Below are 19,689 nucleotides of genomic sequence, written 5' to 3' on the forward strand. Positions count from 1 at the left end.
GGCCGTCTGTTTAATTGTCTCCTGTTGAAGCCCTGCAAAATATTGCGATTAGCAGGGGCCTGCAGTAGTGGCGAGTTCACTCTGGGTCTACACTGAAGTTTGTAGGTAGAGCCGTGGTCACACAAAAGATGGGGAGAACTCGGGGCTCAGTGTGATTTGCACTTAAAATTGGCTGTATCAATTTTGTCAGCAACTTTCAATGTTGAAAATGAAACAAGCACAACATACCAGTAAGCAGGTACACAAAAATGCTGGAGAAACTCAGCGGGTGCAGCAGCATCTATGGAGCGAAGGAAATTGGGCAACGTTTCGGCACGAAACGTTGCCCATTTCCTTCGCTCCATAGATGCTGCTGCACCCGCTGAGTTTCTCCAGCAATTTTGTGTACCTTCGATTTTCCAGCATCTGCAGTTCCTTCTTAAATACCAGTAAGCAGTACAGGCTGCTTTGTGATATAGGGGCTCCTTGCCTAGACTAGTGTTGAGGTTTTGGGTAACTATTTAAACAGAAATATGGAATCAGAGATTGCAACACTGCAGGAATCTTGTGCGGTCAGCTCCATCCTGCATACAGGTAAAACCCTACCTCTTCCTCCCACGCTGTGGAGGCATTACATTTTGGACAGCTTTGGAGGAACAGCCAATATTATACACACCCACACAAAGGCGTTTGACTCCTTTGACAGTTAGCTTAAAGAATCAAAATGAGAAATTGCATCTGAAATATTGTTGACGACGGAGGTGAAGATGAGGGGGTGAGGGCCTAGAGAATGGAATACGCGGAGACGACGGAGAGTGTCTGAGGTGTCTTGAACATAGGTAGGGGGTGAAGATGAGGGGGTGAGGGCCTAGAGAATGGAATGGCCCTGAAGAAGGGTTTTGGCCTATTTCCTTCGCTCCATAGATGCTGCTGCACCCGCTGAGTTTCTCCAGCATTTTTGTGTACATTCTGAAATACTGTTAGTGTGGCTCTTCAATGAACCCATGTGTACAAACTCAAACAAGACTCTGAAAACCAAGAGTATCAAATTAAATCCAGCAGCCAGGCAGAGCACTTAAAAAAAAAAAGAAAGGACATTCTAGGCGCTTGAACACAGTTTTAGTGCAGATGCAGTCTGAAAGATGGCCGTGTAATGCAGGTATAGACAACATATCATTCGATTGGAAACCTGCTGGCTTTGAGTAAAAATAGCCACCAAATCAGCATCAGAGGAATAGCATTCATTCATCAAGCTGTAAACTTTCCAGTTATGTGCAATGTGTTTTGTTAGTAGTGAGTATGCCTGACAAAGCCTGGTGAGATGATACTACATCCCACCCAGAAACTAATTTCTTTCAATCACTCACAATCTTAGGTAAATTATTTGAAACATTGTTAAAACAACAACAACAACAACAAAATAGAAGAAGAAAAAGACTTAAAAGGCAGTTGTTGGCTCTGCTGGTTTTGGATGAGATGTGCTCTCCCCACCAGGATCTTTCCTTTGATGGTCCCCTGACGTTTAAACGTTAATGGCGTGGGCATGCTTCTTGCAGAGTGGCTTGTCCTTTTTGGAATAAAATGGCTGGCCCTCGAGGTTCACATGGCACACCTGAGGAGAAAATAAAAGGCAAGTTTCAGCATTAAAGATAGATAGATAGCTCAGCAGGACAGGCAGCAGCATCTCTGGATTGAAGGAAGGGGTGTGACATTTTGGGTGGAGACCCTTCTTCAGGACCGACGATCAGGGGAGAGGGAAACGAGAGATACGGAAAGGTAAGGTGTGAAAACCCAGAGATCAAAGGGGATAGAAACATAGAAACATAGAAATTAGGTGCAGGAGTGGGCCATTCGGCCCTTCGAGCCTGCACCGCCATTCAATATGATCATGGCTGATCATCCAACTCAGTATCCCGTACCTGCCTTCTCTCCATACCCCCTGATCCCCTTAGCCACAAGGGCCACATCTAACTCCCTCTTAAATATAGCCAATGAACTGGCCTCAACTACCCTCTGTGGCAGAGAGTTCCAGAGATTCACCACTCTCTGCGTGAAAAAAGTTCTTCTCATCTCCATCATGAAGATAATCATGGAGGGGGAGCGACGAGAGAGAATGTGGCGGAACTCTCGGCGGAGAGAGGAGAATTTCTTCAAAGTTTTTTTTCATTAGAAGCAATCGTACAAGAATAGAAAACATTCGGCATGTAAAATTATACAGTTATCGTACAGATTCAATTTTGACCTTTTAACCTGAAATTGAAGGAAAAGAAGAGAGAAAGAACAAGGTGAAAAGTGAAAAAATCGAACCCCAAGACTACCAACGTAGTGTGGCCAAATAGTGAATAAAGATATAAGAGAGGAAACGATAAGAAAAAAGAAAAAAGTGGAAATATACCTGAACTTTTTCAAAGTAGGCCAGACATGGATCAAACTGCTATGGGCCATGAGTCAAGTCAAGAGAGTTTAATTGTCATGTGTATCGAAAACAGAACTAAATTCTTAGACACAGCAGCGTAACAGCAGTAAACACAGTAGAGTTAGAGAATCATACAGCCCTTCGGCCCAACTTGCCCATGCCGACCATGATACCCTACCTGCACTACTCCCACCTGTCTGCCATTTGGCCCGTATCCTGACAAAACCTTTCCTATCCATGTACCTGTCCTAATGTCTTTTACATGTTGCTATAGTGCCTGCTTCAACGACCTCCTCTGGCAACTCGTTCCATGTACCCACCCCGTGTCCCTCTGTGTACAATAAGTTGCCCCTCAGGTTCCTATTAATTGTTTCGCCTCTCACGTTAAACCCATGTCCTCTGGTTCTTGACTCCATATAACCATATAACAATTACAGCACGGAAACAGGCCATCTCGGCCCTACAAGTCCGTGCCGAACAACTTTTTTTCCCCTTAGTCCCACCTGCCTGCACTCATACCATAACCCTCCATTCCCTTCTCATCCATATGCCTATCCAATTTATTTTTAAATGATACCAATGAACCTGCCTCCACCACTTCCACTGGAAGCTCATTCCACACCGCTACCACTCTCTGAATAAAGAAGTTCCCCCTCATATTACCCCTAAACTTCTGACCCTTAATTCTGAAGTCATGTCCTCTTGTTTGAATCTTCCCTATTCTCAAAGGGAAAAGCTTGTCCACATCAACTCTGTCTATCCCTCTCATCATTTTTAAGGACCTCTATCAAGTCCCCCCTTAACCTTCTGCGCTCCAGAGAATAAAGACCTAACTTATTCAACCTATCTCTGTAACTTAGTTGTTGAAACCCAGGCAACATTCTAGTAAATCTCCTCTGTACTCTCTCTACTCCTCGGAGAACTCATACATCACAAAATAAACAAAAATCTATAAACGTGAAACCCCGCTGTTAGTGCAAAATTGCTCTCGTCATTTGTGGCCATTTGTGACTCTTGTGCCATCACAGTATGGTATGGCAACTGCTCTGTCTCCGACCGGAAGGCATTGCAGAGGGTGGTGAAAATTGCCCAACGCATCACCGGTTCCTCGCTCCCCTCCATTGAGTCTGTCCAAAGCAAGCGCTGTCTGCGGAGGGCGCTCAGCATCGCCAAGGACTGCTCTCACCCCAACCATGGACTGTTTACCCTCCTACCATCCGGGAGGCGCTACAGGTCTCTCCGTTGCCAAACCAGCAGGTCCAGGAACAGCTTCTTCCCGGCGGCTGTCACTCTACTCAACAACGTACCTCGGTGACTGCCAATCACCACCCCCCCCCGGACACTTATTATTATTTATTCAAATCGTTTGCTATGTCGCTCTTCAAGGGAGATGCTAAATGCATTTCGTTGTCTCTGTACTGTACACTGACAATGACAATTAAAATTGAATCTGAATCTGAATCTGAATCTGGTACAGTTGGTAGTTCATAGGTACACAAAAAAGCTGGAGAAACTCAGCGGGTGCATCAGCATCTATGGAGCGAAGGAAATAGGCAACGTTTCGGGCCAAAACCCAGAAGGAAATAGGCAACGTTTCGGGCCGAAACCCGGAAGGGTTTCGGGCCGAAACGTTGCCTATTTCCTTCGCTCCATACATGCTGCTGCACCCGCTGAGTTTCTCCAGCTTTTTTGTGTACCTTCGATTTTCCAGCATCTGCAGTTCCTTCTTAAACAGGTAGTTTAGTTCGTGTTTGTAGTGCTCAAGAGCCCGATGGTTATTGGGACGAAGCTGTTCCTCAACCTGGAGGTCATGATTCTCCAACTCTTGTACCTTCTTCCCGATGGTAGGAGTGAAATGAAAGCACAAGCTGAGGCGACTGCACAAACTGGAATTACAAATACTTCTTTTCGCATTTCTGAGGTACATATACAACTAAAGCCCCTTCCTACAGCAGACATCACCGTCTGCCCAAGAGGAAGCTGAAGGCTCCCACTCCAGGCCCGAGCATCCACAAAGTGAGCAAAGGCTATCGTTATTTTAGTTGTCCTTTCCCTGGAGAAGCTCTTCCACCCTCTTGCCCTGCCACACACAAGGTGGAATTCACACATCACTCTCTGTGGAAAAACCTTATCCAAGAGTGCTCATAATCCACACTAAAGCTATGGGCTATTCGTGAATAAAAACTACATATTACACTAACGTGCAACACATATAGACAATGGACAATAGGTGCAGGAGTAGGCCATTCGGCCCTTCGAACCAGCACTACCATTCAATGTGATCATGGCTGATCATCCCTAATCAGTACCCCGTTCCTGCCTTCTCCCCATATCCGCTGACTCCGCTATTTTTAAGAGCCCTATCTAGCTCTTTCTTGAAAGCATCCAGAGAACCTGCCTCCACCACCCTCTGAGGCAGAGAATTTCACAGACTCACAACTCTCATTGAGAAAAAGTGTTTCCTCGTCTCCGTTCTAAATGGCTTACCCCTTATTCTTGAAGTCCTCTTCAGGAAAAACTGGGAAATGCCCTGTTTTTCCCCCCCAAAAAAAAAACTTAATTCAGAATTTTTAATATTTACATCGCAAAAACTGTGCAATAGCCATTTTCACGATTGACACCTTCCTTAGTGTCATGCTCAGTAGTGTTTGCACCTATTTTAAAATAACAGTATACACACTTGCCTCTGTTTGAGGAGTGGCCCCCACTAGAATCTGCCCCTCAATGTCCATCAGCGGAGGTTAATTGGCTTGGTAAATGTAATAAGTGTCCCTAGTGGGTGTGGGACGGTGTTAGTGTGCGGGGATCGCTGGTCGGCGCGGACCCGGTGGGCCGAAGGGCCTGTTTTCGCGCTGTATCTCTAAAGTATCTTGGCGTTGGCTGCACCGTGCGTCCTTCAGCACGTACTCCTGCAGTCTGGAGTGGGCCAGTCGGCAACATTCCCCGACAGGCACGTACATATGTCTATCACAAAGATACGTAACGGCAGCAGAATGATTCCTGCCGAAATAATGGCACAACGGAACTGCATTTGGGGAATGGAGTGCAGTCCAACGCATTACCAAATGTGTGAATAACGCTACCGACCGGGGTGACTTTCCAGCCAACAATGTTTAAACAGACTCCTTTCACTTCCTTATCTGCTGTGAGCTGGAAATGGGTCGATTATGCATTTTGCATTTTGGGGAGATAAGAAAATAAGTAGCATCCTGTTTATAAACAAAAACCCATGCTGAAAATCTTAAATCAAAAACAGAAAATACTGCAGCACGGCAACAAGGTGTTATAAAACTTGTCTCACAGATACGGCCGCGGAGAGATAGAGCATTGAAACGGGCACTTCGGCCCATCGTGTTCATGCTGTCCATCTACCACCCACTCACACTGATTCAACGATTCACTCCAATGATACGTTATTGTCACACGCACCTAAGCACAGTCGATTACTTTGTTTTGCATTCAACCCAGCAAGGTCATACAGCACACCTCACCTCACCTCGACAGTACACAAGAGTCGCCACGTGGCTGGCACCGACAATGTTACAAAAGTTCATCAAATGGTCCTATCTTCTGCCTGCCGCCATTAGTCTCTACATTATTTCTACATTTGTGCCATTTGTTTTTTATTCACATGCACACACTAATATACACACGCACACATACACACATATGTACACACTAATACACATACGCACACATACACACACATGCATACACATATACACATGCACGCATACATACACATACTCACAAGCATGCATACACACACATGTACACATACACACGCACACATATACACAAGCATGCATACACACACATGTACACACTAATACATATACACACGCATACACATACACACACATGCACACATACACACGCACACATATACACAAGCACGCATACACACACATGTACACATCAGACACACACACAAGCATACATGCACACAAATATGCATGCATATACACACATGCACGCATACACATGCATACACACATGTACACACTAATACACACATACACACACGCACACATATACACACGCACACATATACACATGCACATATACACACGCGCACATATGCACACGCAAGCATACACACATGCATACACACACGCACACATCTACACACACACACATGCATACGCACACATATACACACCATGCACGCACATGCATACACACAAGCACACACAAACACGCATGCATATACACACACATACACACATGCACGCATACACACATACCACAAGAGGTCACGAGTGAACCAGGGTGCCTGGTGCTGTGAGGCACTGGATCTACTATCTACACTGAACCGTACAGTTTACAGGCATTTCATTAAAACTGCTGTCTTTGCCTCCAAGGGGATGTGACAATACTTACAGCACAGACGAAGCAGGTATCATGCCAGGTGTATCCCAATGCTTCAATGAACTTGTCTCCAGCCTCCACAGGGAAGTCACAGCCATGGCACTTAGTGCTGAAGAGGGCAATATAATCTAGAACAAGGATGCAAGTATTTCACTTCTGTGTTTATCAGCAAGGATAAAAGGACATGCAGCACAAGGGCAATAAATATAAAGGAAACAAAAGATAAGTAGCATGCCTCAATTACTCTGCAATGGAGGGGATTGGTGGAAACACTGTACAGTGTTGAACCTCACAAACTCCACTACGCGCCTGTACCAGAGTCACTCGTAAACCAGCTGGGAACAAAGGGGCTGCAGATACTGTCCTGGTTTACAGTAGAAGACACGGAGTACTGGAATAGCTCAGCGGGTCAGGCAGCATCCCAGACAAGAGTCTCGACCCGAAACGTCACCTATTCCTTTTCTCCACAGATGCTGCCTGACCTGCTGAGTTACTCCAGCTTTTTGTGTCTATCTTCGGTTTAAACCAGCATCTGCAGTTCATTCCTACACATCTCAGGAAAACGACGTTTCGGGTCAGGACCCTTCTTCAGACATTGGCTGATGTTAGCTGGTGTCGTGTCTGAATAAGTAACTTCACTGTGGGCTATTGAGTACTCTCTCCGAAGGACTGTCCAAGTGACAGGATGCAGAGGACTCTTGGGCTCGAGATGAAAGGAACTACTGATGCTGGAATCTTGCACAAAATACAAGCAGCTGGGGAGGACTCAGCGGGTCAGGCAGCATCTGCAACAGACAGCCTTTCTTCAGATTGGAGACTTGTGCCAATGGGCAGAAGGGACTCTTGCCACCAGAGCCAAGGGAAAGAAGAGAAGGAAACCAGCAAAGAGGCTTGAATGGACTTTGTACTTAGTGACCCAGTGCAACAGGATGAATTATGTATTAGTTCACACTTGCAAAGAAAGTTAAATTCAGTAAGTTATTATATGAATAGTAGATCAAACTCTTAGGAAATGTGTAAAAGGGCAAAATGAAAATGAATTATCCTAGGATTTTATTCCTTGGATCGCAGGGGGATAAGGGGTGATCTTGTCGTGTATAAGGTCATGAAGGGAATAGATAGGGAAGATGCATGGAGTCTTTTACCCAGAGTAGGGGAATCAAGAACCAGAGACATTGGTTGAAGGTGAGAAGGGAAAGATTTGGGAGTTTAGGTCAGTGGGCAGCATGGTGGCACAGCAGTAGAGTTGCTGCCTTACTGCGCTTTCAGCGCCAGAGACGCGGGTTTGATCCAGACTACAGGTGCTGTCTGTACGGAGTTTGTACGTTCTCCCCGTGACAGCGTGGGTTTTCTCCAAGATCTTCAGTTTCCTCTCACACTCTAAAGACCTACAGGTTTGCTGGTTAATTGGCTTGGGATAAATGTAAGTTGTCCTTAGTGTGTGTAGGGTGCTGTTAATGTGCGGGGGTCGCTGGTCGGTGTGGACTCCGTGTGCCGAAGGGCCTGTTTCCACTCTGTATCTCTAAACCAAACTGAACTAAACTAACGCTTAGAGCTACAGCATGGATACAGGACCTTCGGATCCGCGCCGACCAGCGAGTCGTGGAAAGGAGAGATATAAACGATGATGTAAAGAGATAAAGAACAATGAATATGCAAAAATAGTAACAATGATGGAGGGAACAGGCCTTTGTCAGCTGGTTGTTGTCAAAACCTGGGATAGAAAGAGAGAAACGTCACCCACTCCTTCTCTCCAGAGATGCTGCCTGTCCCGCTGAGTTACTCCAGCTTTTTGTGTCTACCTTCGGTTTAAAGTAACATCTGCTGTTCCTTCCTACACAATTTCTCATAACTACAGCTTTCCATTCAAGGTTTCACCAGGTTGGGGGAACAACTTGACGAATGGAGCCCTAGTGGGAATTCTAGTTCCCTCTGTAGTCTGCAGCAAGACTAAAATGTGTCAGTGACTACCGGTGGTAGCATTCGTAGAAACCATCAGTAAATGAGCACATTTCTTTCATTGCTCACTGTCGTGTCCAAAGAAACTGCACCCACAATTGCTCACTATCCAGAGGCGACTGAGGCTGAGTCAGGGCTGGCTCTGTTTTCAGCTATTAGTCCTTCACCAGGATGACAACAAGCACGTGCCCGAACTATCCTGTAAGAACGGTGCTTAAATAAACTTGCAACAGTCCTTTCTTTAAAGTGTGTGATCACTTGCTCGTTTAAAGAGGGAAAGCAGAACCTGCGACAATGTAGACTGAAAGAACAGCAGACGCCGGTTTACAAAAAAAGACACAGTGCTGGAGTAACTGGACGAGTCAGGCACTCCTTGTCTGCTGCAGATGCTGCCTGAACTGCTGAGTCACTCCAGAACCTATTAAACTGGGCTGTATCCCATCTCCAGCAGGCTCCCAACCTGAAACATCACCTATCCATGTTCTCCAGAGATGCTGCCTGACCCGCTGAGTAACTCCAGCACTTTGTGTCCTCTATTTCCAGTCACTCTCAGCTTGTGCAGGATGTGTTTCCACTAAGTTCCAGATGAAACTGCGGAGGAGGATTGCCAACAAGGGGCTTGGCACCAACCCCCCTGCTGATGACAAAAAGGGGGAGTTGCAGTGAGTTTGAGTTTAGTTTAGTTTATTGTCACGTGCACCGAGGTACAGTGAAAAGCTTTTGTTGTGTGCTAACCAGTCAGCGGAAAGACAGTACATGATTACAATCAAGCTGTGCAGGTAAACAGAAATGAATGGTTTAATATGTATGGAGTTTGTGTGGACTTTCTCCGAGATCTTTGTTTTCCTCCCACATTCCCAAGACGTACATATTTGTAAGTTATTTGGCTTGGTATAAATGGCAAATGTCCCTTGTGTGTGTAGGATAGTGTTAGTGTGCGGGGATCGCTGGTCGGCGCCAATCTGGTGATCCGAGGGGCCTGGTTCCGCGCTGTACCTCCAAACTAAACTAGACTGTTATGTTATCCGTGGAGCCAGGAGCGCTGGATACCTTTTTCACAGTAGGGCTCTCCATCTTCCATGTGGAAAAGGCTGTTCCCAAAGGATTTCCCACAGGCGGCACAGACAAAGCAGGTGGTGTGCCAGGTCTGTCGCAGGGCATGCATCACTTCCTGCAACGGAGAACAGACGCATTATTAAACTGCAGATGCTGCTCCTCCAGTTAGTCTGGCATCGTAAATATCACAAATATATTGACTCAGTTAATATTTTACCCAGTGCTTTTATTGTGACAGCACGCACCACTGCGGCACACTGACACCTCTAAGAAGTTAAAAACTAGTGGCACCACTAAAAAAAAAAAAGCTAGATTGATGTACAACAGCCAACAGCGTCGGGCGACAATTGTATGTGTACCAGCAACTTTTTGCTCACAAAAACAGCACTGACTTTACACAAACGCAAGCATTCCCGCATCGAGTAATTATAATGCCTGGCTGATTTATAGGGATGCAAGGTTATAGATCAGAGTAAAATGGAACCAGAGGTTGGTGTGAAAACTGACTTCGACACCAAGAACTTCTGTAGCAGGGAACTGCAGGTGTTGGTTTATCCCAAAGACAGACACAAAGTGCTGGAGTAACTCAGTGGGTCAGGCAGCATCTCTGGAGAAAAGCAATAGGTGACGTTTCAGGTCGCGACCCTTCTTCAGACTGAAGAAAGGTTCCAACCCAAAACATCACCCGTCCATTTTCTCCAGAGATGCTGCCTCTGAGATACTCCAGCACTTTGTGTCTATCTGTATCAAGAACTAATTGGAGTTGACAGAAAGTGGGAAGATGTTGCATTGTTTGGGTCACTATTACTGAACTATTTAAACCAGATGAAGGATTGTGGTGCGGTCATTGGACAATTGGCAGAGGGTAAAGCATGATGAAGATGGGGAAAGGAATGAATTCAGTTTCCCTATTCTGGTCAATACCCGAATGGACGTATAGCTGGAGTAAAGGACTGGGTGTGTGTTGCCTTCTGTGCCTCCTGGGATGTTTCGAACTTGCTGTACTCACTGCCCCTGTTTATAGATGGAGGACTGCTTGGTAGTCGGCGAGTCAGTATCTGCCACACCTCTCAAACAGTGGAATTATACAAAGATTTAATGAATGGGTACGTTTCTCCTGGATTTCCCAGCCACATATTCAAAGTGCACATAAAGAACGATGAGCATTCAAGGGATCTGCTGACGGTTTTGGGACATCATTCATTGAGCATCAGTCAAATATCCATTGACTTGGCCTCCACAGCATTCTGTGACAATGGATTCCACAGATTCACCACCCTCTGACTAAAGAATTTCCTCCTCATCTCCTTTAGACAACAGACAATAGACAATAAGTGCAGGAGTAGGCCATTCGGCCCTTCGAGCCAGCACCACCATTCAATGTGATCATGGCTGATCAATCCCAATCAGTACCCCGTTCCTGCCTTCTCCCCAAAACCCCTGACTCCACCATCTTTAAGAGCCCTATCTAGTTCTCTCTTGAAAGTATCCAGAGAACCGACCTCCACCGCCCTCTGAGGCAGAGAATTCCACAGGCTCACAACTCTCTGTGAGAAAAAGTGTTTCCTCGTCTCCATTCTAAATGGCTTACTCCTTATTCTTAAACTGTGTGGCCCCAGGTTCTGGACTCCCCCAACATCGGGAACATCTTTCCTGCCTCTAGCAATCCCAAACCCTTAACAATCTTATATGTTTCAATAAGATCCCCTCTCATCCTTCTAAACTCCAGAATGTACAAGCCCAGCCGTTCCATTCTCTCAGCATATGACAGTCCCGCCATCCCGGGAATTAACCTGGTAAACCTACGCTGCACTTACCCCCTTTCTACAGGTACGTCCCTTTATTCTGAGGCTGTGTCATTTAGTCTGAGCCTTTCTCTTTTACCTGTATTTAAAATTTCAAATAGTCCGAAACTTTCCCACTAGTGGAAACATTCTTCCCACATCCACTCTATCCAGGCCTTTCACTATTCAGTAAGTTTCAATGAGTTTCCCCCTTATCCTTCTAAACTAGAGCGAGTACAGTCCCAGAGCCAACAAAAGCTCATCATATGTTTACCCAATCATTTCTGGGATCATTCTTGTAAGTATTATCTTGAGTCCCTACATGAAGAGTACATTCATTGTCATCTTTTGCTTCTAAAAATGCATGTGACATAAACTATGTAGATTCTACAGCAAGCGAATCACAGTGTATTTCAGAACGGCATCCTGTGGATGAGTGGGTGGTTGGTGCTAGATCAGTGCTGCCACCTACCTGTCTGCTGGCAGTACTGTTGGCTCCAGGCCTTCACTTACCCCCATAATCTTTGCATTGCATTTGGCACAATTTGGAGCGAAGAACTGCTCGTAGCATTTCTCACAGTAAATATTGTTCTGCTCCTCCACAAAGCCATGGTCAACCAGGGAGACCTTGCAGTAAGTGCAGTTAAACTCCTCCGGGTGCCAGGAGCGGCCCAAAGCAACAAGGAAAGGACCCCTGGAAACAGAAGGAGAGACGTCTTGTAGAGTCACATGTGGAAGAGAATTGAATTGAATACTTTATTGCCACATGTGACAAACCACAGTGAAATGTTTTGCTTGCGTACCGAAGGTATGCAAATAGTCGCCCATAATGGGCACTTACATAGTTACACATTCTTCCACACCCCGCCCCCCCCCGCGCAAGTTCCCCCTTTGTTCTCTCCCCCCCCCCCCTCACGCCAGATCCCCCATTTATTCCATCCCTCAGCAGTGGCGTCCTCACTTCCTCATCCGCCATCATCACCCGCCGCACGCGACCTGTCCGCTATCGCCGCCGGGTCCAGTCCGGACACCTCCGTGGCGCCGACCCAGGCCCCAGTCACGGGCTCCACAGACCCAGGGGTCGTTGGCCACGGGCCGTGAGGCTCCGGCCTCAGCGTCTCAGCGGCACCTCCACAAGGCATCTGCCATGGCGGCATCTCCGGAAGTCGGCAACACTGCTCTTCAACTAGTGAGAGGCACGGTGGTGCAGCGGTAGAGTTGCTACCTTACAGTGCCAGAGAGCCGGGTTCGACCCTGACTACGGGTGCTGTCTGTATGGAGTTTGTAATCTCTCCCTGTGACCGTGTGGGTTCTCCCCGGTGCTCTAGTTTCCTTCCACACTTCAAAGATGTACAGGTTTGTAGGTTAATTGGCTTTGGTTGTAAATTGTCCCTAGTGTGTAGGATAGTGTTAGTGTACGGGGATCGCTGGTCACTACTGACAAGGTGGGCCATAGGGCCAGTTTCTCTGAACTAAACTACCACATCCCTCCAAACCAACTATCATTTCACTCTGTGTTCTACAACCAATAATCCTGCAACAGCTTTCCCAACAAGAAATTGCCTACCTCTTGAGGTGGGAGATGCAACCTTCACGTGGTACGCCCTGTTTCAACAAATTGAATCAACCTGGCTTACACAATCAAATAAGATCAAATAGAACAAGTTGTCCTACAACTTTTGGCTGGGCATGCCATACACACGAAGAAGGAGCACTCTTTAAATTTGTTCCAACAATTAGTTTGGTCATCATTCCAGAATACTATTTTCCTCTGCTATAGGATTGTTGCCAACATTTCCACTTGGCTTTTGAGATTTGAATTTTCAACTCTTCTTGAATCCTGAATCATATAGAAACTGTTGACCACTGTAGAGGGCAGGAGAGGCCAGATTCACAACACAACTTCCCAACTCAGCATGTTACGATGGTGCAGCGGAAGAGTTGCTGCCTTACAACACCAGAGACCCAGGTTCGATCCGGACTACGGATGCTGTCTGTATGGAGTTTGTACATTCTCTTCGTGACCGCATGGGTTTTCTCCGGGTGCTCCGGTTCAGCGCGGAAACTCTTGGGCCCACCTAGTCCATGCTGATCAGTGATCCCCGTACACTAACACTATCCTGCAAGCTAAGAACAATTTACAAATTTACCGAAGAAAATTAACCTACAAACCAGCATGTCTTTGGAGTGTGGGGGCAACCGGAACACCCACACGGTCACAAGGAGAACGTGCAAACTCCACACAGACAGTACCTGAGGATTGGATGGAGCATGGATCTCAGGTGCTATGAGGGAGCAACTCTACTGCTGCGCTGCACTTCCTCATTGTTCCACCTGGTGGCACCACACGTCAATCAACACCCGCGCCCATGGCCGGTCCTGGTGGAGTCGATAGCGTACCTGATGATGCTGTTACATTGCCCGCACAGTGGGGTGCGGCTGCTGGCAGGAAAGCGCTCTGCTCTCTGCACCAGGTTGCGGATGCCCCCGGCGGTCTGGCCGGGCAGCGGGCCGTGAGCGGGTTCACGGGCAGGAGGCTGGTGCGGCGCCAACACCGGCAGCTTGGGCGGAGCAGAGTGAGGCAGCGGCTGGATGTGTTTGGTCAGCGTGGTGGTGCTTTTCCCCGCCTGAAACTTCTGGGCAAAGGTGTCGTCTGTCACCCACGGCGGGCGGCTGCCCGATGCCGGGGGCTGCACGGATTCCAGCGATGCAGCCGGCTTGGCCACGTTGAATGCAGCCGTGCTGCTGTGCACCTGAGCAGGGGGGGCTGGACAATAAAACACACACAAACACACACGCAATCAGATTGCAAAGTGCAAACTCCACAAACTCCCACCGCCAAACTCTTGCAAGTTTTTAAAACTCCCTCCCATCGATATAAAAAGTCTAGCCGGAGGCTGGAGTTCACAGACGTCTGCCCGTGAAATTAAACTGAACATTCTCCCACTGATTGCGGAAATGTTAATAAATTATGAGCAGAATTAGGCCATTCGGCCCATCAAGACTACGCTGTCATTCAATCATGGCTGATCTATCTCTTTCTCCTTACCCCATTCTCCTGCCTTCTCCCCATAACCCTTGACACCCATACTAATCAAGAATCTATCTATCGCTGCCTTAAACATATCCATTGACTTGGCCTCCACAGCTGTCTGTGGCAATGAACCACTCCCATCACTCCCTCCTCGTTGGGACCTTCCCCTGGGAACCACCCGATTTCTTCCTCCCCTCTGGGAGCCTCCCATCACATCCTCCTCTCTGGGAAACTGCTCCTGCAGTGGGAGCGGCTGCTCCAGTCATTACCTTTGGGCTGCTGATAGGGAGCAGGTCTGATGCTTGCCGTGCTGACCACGTTGGGTTTGGAGGCAGGCACTGGGGGCGGGGGGCCGCCGCTTCTGAAGCCGTCACTGTGGGGGAAAGAGAAACAATACAGGGTGGAGAGTGAGTGGGGGAATGCGGGGAGTGGAGGCAGGTTGGTCAACAGGTAGCGAACTGCAAGAGTCCTCTCATCATCAATGGCGCAGACCTCCGGTCAGGTGGGGGAGCCAGCGAGTCGGATCCTGGAAGTGGAATGAGTGGCCAACTCTCACCCACACTCCATGGTAAAGTACAGAAGCATTAGTTGTCTGTGATTATGGCAGCAGCAACTGTTAATCGCAATCAGGCTCTCGTGGCCCCAGCCCAGTGTGAGGAGCTTGGTTTGGCAATGCTCGATCCAAGATGGTACCCCAAGCCAAGGGACTCTTTGGATGTTGGTCATCTGTAATCACCCATTACAATCGCTCCGCTCTTTCAAATCTCTCTGTACACTGTGGATGGCTCGACGGTAATCATGTACTGTCTTTCCGCCGATAGACACAAAAAGCTGGAGTAACTCAGGACTCTGGACAGGCAGCATCTGGAGAGAAGGAATGGGTGACGTTTCGGGTCGAGACCCTTTCCGCTGCCTGGTTAGCACGCAACAAAAGCTTTTCACTGTACACATGACAATAAATAAACTAAACTAAAAACATTTTCCTCTTTTTTTATCCCCCCAGGTTTTTGCCAATTATTGTCGTCCGGTTGTACTTTTGGCGGGAGCGGCGGGTCAGGGGGCAACAAGGGCAATAGCCAGTGTAATGGCGGTTCGGAACTGGCATTAAACATCCTGCATTCCACTTAGGGTTGCCAACTGTCCCGTATTAGCCGGGACATCCGGTTTTTGGGGATAAATTGGTTTGTCCCGTACAGGACCGCCCTTGTCCCGTATTTGACTGCTACTATTCGGGTCGAGGGAACTGTCGGGTCAGAGCGCCACGTCCGGCCACGCCTCACCCGTCCCGACGTAGTGCAGCCCATGGAGTGCAGCAGCAGCACCTCGCCCGTGGCCCCGTCGGTCGGCAGCCCAGCCAGCTGTCCGACCTTCAGACATTCGCTTACCACCGACACCACCTTCTCATGGCCGATCATCGGTTCACGAGTTGGATGGGGTGCTGGACTTTGCGTGTGACATCACGCGGGCCAAAACTCCTCAGCTGGCCCGCCGGCTGGGCTTTGTGTGCAGTCCAGCACCCGGGCCAACTCATTATTCACCCAGCCACGGCCGAGTCAGTAATCAAATTGCCGTCGGGTATTTGTCTCGTATTTTGACATTTTGTCCCTTATTTGGGAGTGAGAAAGTTGGCAACTCTAGTTCCACTCACACTCTCACCTGCCTGTGCCCACGAGGACCTTTCAGCAAGAGACATCTATAACAAGGATAAACACAAAATGCTGGGACAGGCAGCATCTCTGGAGAGAGGGAATGGGTGACGTTTCAGGTCGAGTCCCTTCTTCAGACTGAGAGTCAGGGGAGCGGGAAACTAGATGTATGGAAGGGTTTACAAAGAGAATGTAAGGTGTGAAAACGACCGATCAAAGCAGACAATGATAAAACGTGGTGGTGGAGCTGGAGCAGGAGCAGCGAGAGAGGGCGTTGCAGAACTCTCATCGGAGAACTTCTTCAGAGTAGTCTATAACAAAGTTCATCGGGTCAAAAGTGATAGGAGCAGAATTAGACCATTCGGCCCATCACGTCTACTCTGCCATTCAATCATGGCTGATCTATCTCTCCTTCCTAACCCCATTCTCCTGCCTTCTCACCATAACCCCTGACACCCATACTAATCAAGAATCTATCAATCTCTGCCTTAAAAATATCCAATGACTTTGCCTTCGCAGTCTTCTGTGGGAAAGAATTCCACAGATTCCTCCTCATCTCAATTTCTAAAGTTACGTCCTGTTATTCTGAGGATGTGGCCTCTGGTCCTAGACTCTCCCAATAATGGAGACATCCTCTCCACATCCACTCGATCCAAGCCTTTCACGATTTGATGTATCAAAATCGTTTATATATATGACAAACAACAATGAGCCCAGCATCGTTCCCAGAGACACAACACTGATCAGGGACTGTCGTCCGATAACGAACCTGCCACCATCAACTTCTGCTTCCTACCATCAAGCCAATTAGGTATCCAATTAGTCCCCATAGTTCCCTTACCTTCCAGATGACCACAATCTTGTCAAACCTTTGTTTCAAGTCCATATCAGTAACGGCAAATGCTCCGCCCATATCAATCCTCGGGCATTAAGAGAGCACTTTGTACTTATGTACCTTCAGTTTCCAATGCAGGAGTGGCTTTACCAAGCTCCTGCCCAGAGAAAAGGAATCCAGAGACAAAAGGGGCCGTTCCCCGTGAAAAGTGCTCACCTTCCCTTGCACCTCGTACAAACAGGTTGCTGCAGATGTTGCTTTGCACAATAGAAAACGAAGTGCAAGAGTAACTCAGGGTTTCTGGAGCATCTCCGGAGAACATGGCTAGATTATATTTTGGGTCGGGACCCTTCTTCATGTCATAAATCCATAGGTTATAGGAGCAGAATTAGTCCATCAGGTCTACTCTGCCATTCAATCGTGGCTGATCTATCTCTCCCTCTCAACCCCATTCTCCTGCCTTCTCACCAAAACCCCTGACACCCAAATTAATCAGGAATCTGTCAATCTCCGCCTTAAAAAATATCCATTGACTTGGCCTCCACAGCCGTCTGTGGCAATGAATTGCACTGATTCACCACCCTCTGACTAAAGAAATTCCTCCTCATCTTCCTAAAGGTATGTCCTTATATTCTGAGGCTTTGGCCTCTGGTCCTAGACTCTCCCACTATTGGAGCCATCCTCTCCACATCCACTCTACCCATGTCTGAAGAAGGGACCCGGCTCGAAACGCCACCTGTCCATATTCTCCAGAGATGCTGCCTGAGCCAACGAGTTACTCCATCACTTAGCGTCCTTTCCTTCCACTTTCCTTGTGAAACACAGATGTGACTTAAAATGTCTCAGTCAGCAGGTCCTGTGCCCCAGAGCCAGGTAGACGGACTGCGGTGATAATTTAAGAAAGAGCCGCATATTAGTTATGGATTTGCCAGTTACATCAGCATGCAAGTTGTGTCCACTTCTTTTTTTAGAGAGTTATGTCTTCCAAGCTATGTTGCTTTTGTGCAGGTTAGCAAATAAAGGCCATATACTGGGTTTCAGTGCAGTTGGGTCAGATTTGGAGTCTACCAAACTAAAACCCACAAGGTTGGGAGAGAAAGAGATTAGCAAACCAGGGATGATTGGGTTAACATTTGATGGGCGTTTGACGGCACTGGGCATGTACTTGCTGGAGTTTACAAGGGTGAGGGGGACCTCATTGAAACTTACTGAATAGTGAAATAGAGTGAATGTGGAGAGGATGTTTCCACTAGTGGGAGAGTCTAGGACCAGAGGCCACAGCCTCAGAATAAAAGGGCATACCTAGTGGAATTCTCTGCCTCAGAGGGCGGTGGAGGCAGGTTCTCTGGATGCTTTCAAGAGAGAACTAGATAGGGCTCTTAAAAATAATGGAGTCAGGGGATATGGGGAGAAGGCAGGAATGGGGTACTGATTGGGGATGATCAGCCATGATCACATTGAATGGCGGTGCTGGCTCGAAGGAAATGGGCGGCGTTTCAGGTCGAAACCCTTCTTCAGACTGTTGTGAGTGTGGAGTGAACTTGATGTTAGCCTCGTTTAAATGCAGAAATGCTCCTGCGCTGTGAAGGAAGCAGGAGCAATGCACGTATCCATGCAACGTGAATACTTGGTGCCTCTGTTAACTGGTTAATAGTGCACTGCATTAGTGCATGAGTGCAATGCCCTTGTGGGTAACTGCATTAGTGCTCTGTTACCAACTTGTACTGACTTCGACACAAATCAGTAGGAAAGTACCTAGTTCTAGTGACGTGAGCAGATTCAGCCTGCTGGTTAAGGGAGGAAGAGGTCGTCTGCTGCCAACTGCGTTGAAAAGGAGACAAAATAATGTTAATCTCAACTCCCTCGGCAAACATAACACATAGTGCAGTTTCTCCTGCAGAGCAGAGACTGCTGACTTCCAAAAAGCCTGGTGATTTCATTTATTGAAATACATTCAAAATATTTTAAGGAATGGCAAGAGAATACAGAACAACGAAATGAAATATTGCTTTCCGTTAAGATCTGACTTTATTTGGCCAGAGCAAAATGTGCATCCGTCCCCAATAATTTGCCGCGGGTAAAGGCAGCTCGGGGTCAGTGGGACTGCGCATAAACTGTGTCCAAGATTGGAGCTTGGAGATTAGTGCTTGTAGCTTTACAAGCCAAGGCTCTGAGCAACAGCATGCACTTCCCAGAGCTACGGCAGCAAGTTCCATCTCCAACTTGGATTCATGTTTCTAAATTTTCTGCTGGGATCAAAATTATACAAAATTTGCCCCAATGGCAATAGACAATAGGTGCACGAGTAGGCCATTCGGCCCTTCGAGCCAGTACAAGGCCATTCAATGTGATCATGGCTGATCATCCCGAAGCTCCGTTCCTGCCTTCTCCCCATATCCCCCGACATATCCCCCGATATTTTTAAGAGCCCTCTCTTGAAAGCATCCAGAGAACCTGCCTCCACCGCCTTCTGAGGCAGAGAATTCCACAGACTCACCACTCTCTGTGAGAAAAAGTGTTTCCTGTTCTAAATGGCTTACTCCTTATTCCTAGGTCATAGATAAGGTCATCAGTGATAGGAGCAGAATTAGGCCATTCAGCCCATCAAA

The 19,689-nt window shown here is 47.4% G+C and overlaps 1 protein-coding gene across 1 annotated transcript in view; it reads right to left on the bottom strand.

Moving 5' to 3' along the window:
* Window positions 1-364: 364 nt before the first annotated feature.
* The window catches only part of ldb3a (LIM domain binding 3a), a 135,281-nt gene continuing 115,956 nt past the window's right edge, over window positions 365-19,689 (bottom strand). Inside the window, exons 13-19 of the mRNA XM_055661564.1 lie at window positions 18,836-18,901; window positions 14,869-14,972; window positions 13,966-14,332; window positions 12,079-12,259; window positions 9,776-9,896; window positions 6,779-6,894; window positions 365-1,591 (exon numbers count right to left, since the gene is read on the bottom strand). Coding sequence (XP_055517539.1) covers window positions 1,502-1,591; window positions 6,779-6,894; window positions 9,776-9,896; window positions 12,079-12,259; window positions 13,966-14,332; window positions 14,869-14,972; window positions 18,836-18,901 — 1,045 coding nt within the window. The 3' untranslated portion in view covers window positions 365-1,501. The remainder of the gene's footprint in view (window positions 1,592-6,778; window positions 6,895-9,775; window positions 9,897-12,078; window positions 12,260-13,965; window positions 14,333-14,868; window positions 14,973-18,835; window positions 18,902-19,689) is intronic.

Source organism: Leucoraja erinacea, chromosome 34 (assembly GCF_028641065.1).
Source record: "Leucoraja erinacea ecotype New England chromosome 34, Leri_hhj_1, whole genome shotgun sequence".
NCBI lineage: Eukaryota > Metazoa > Chordata > Chondrichthyes > Rajiformes > Rajidae > Leucoraja > Leucoraja erinaceus.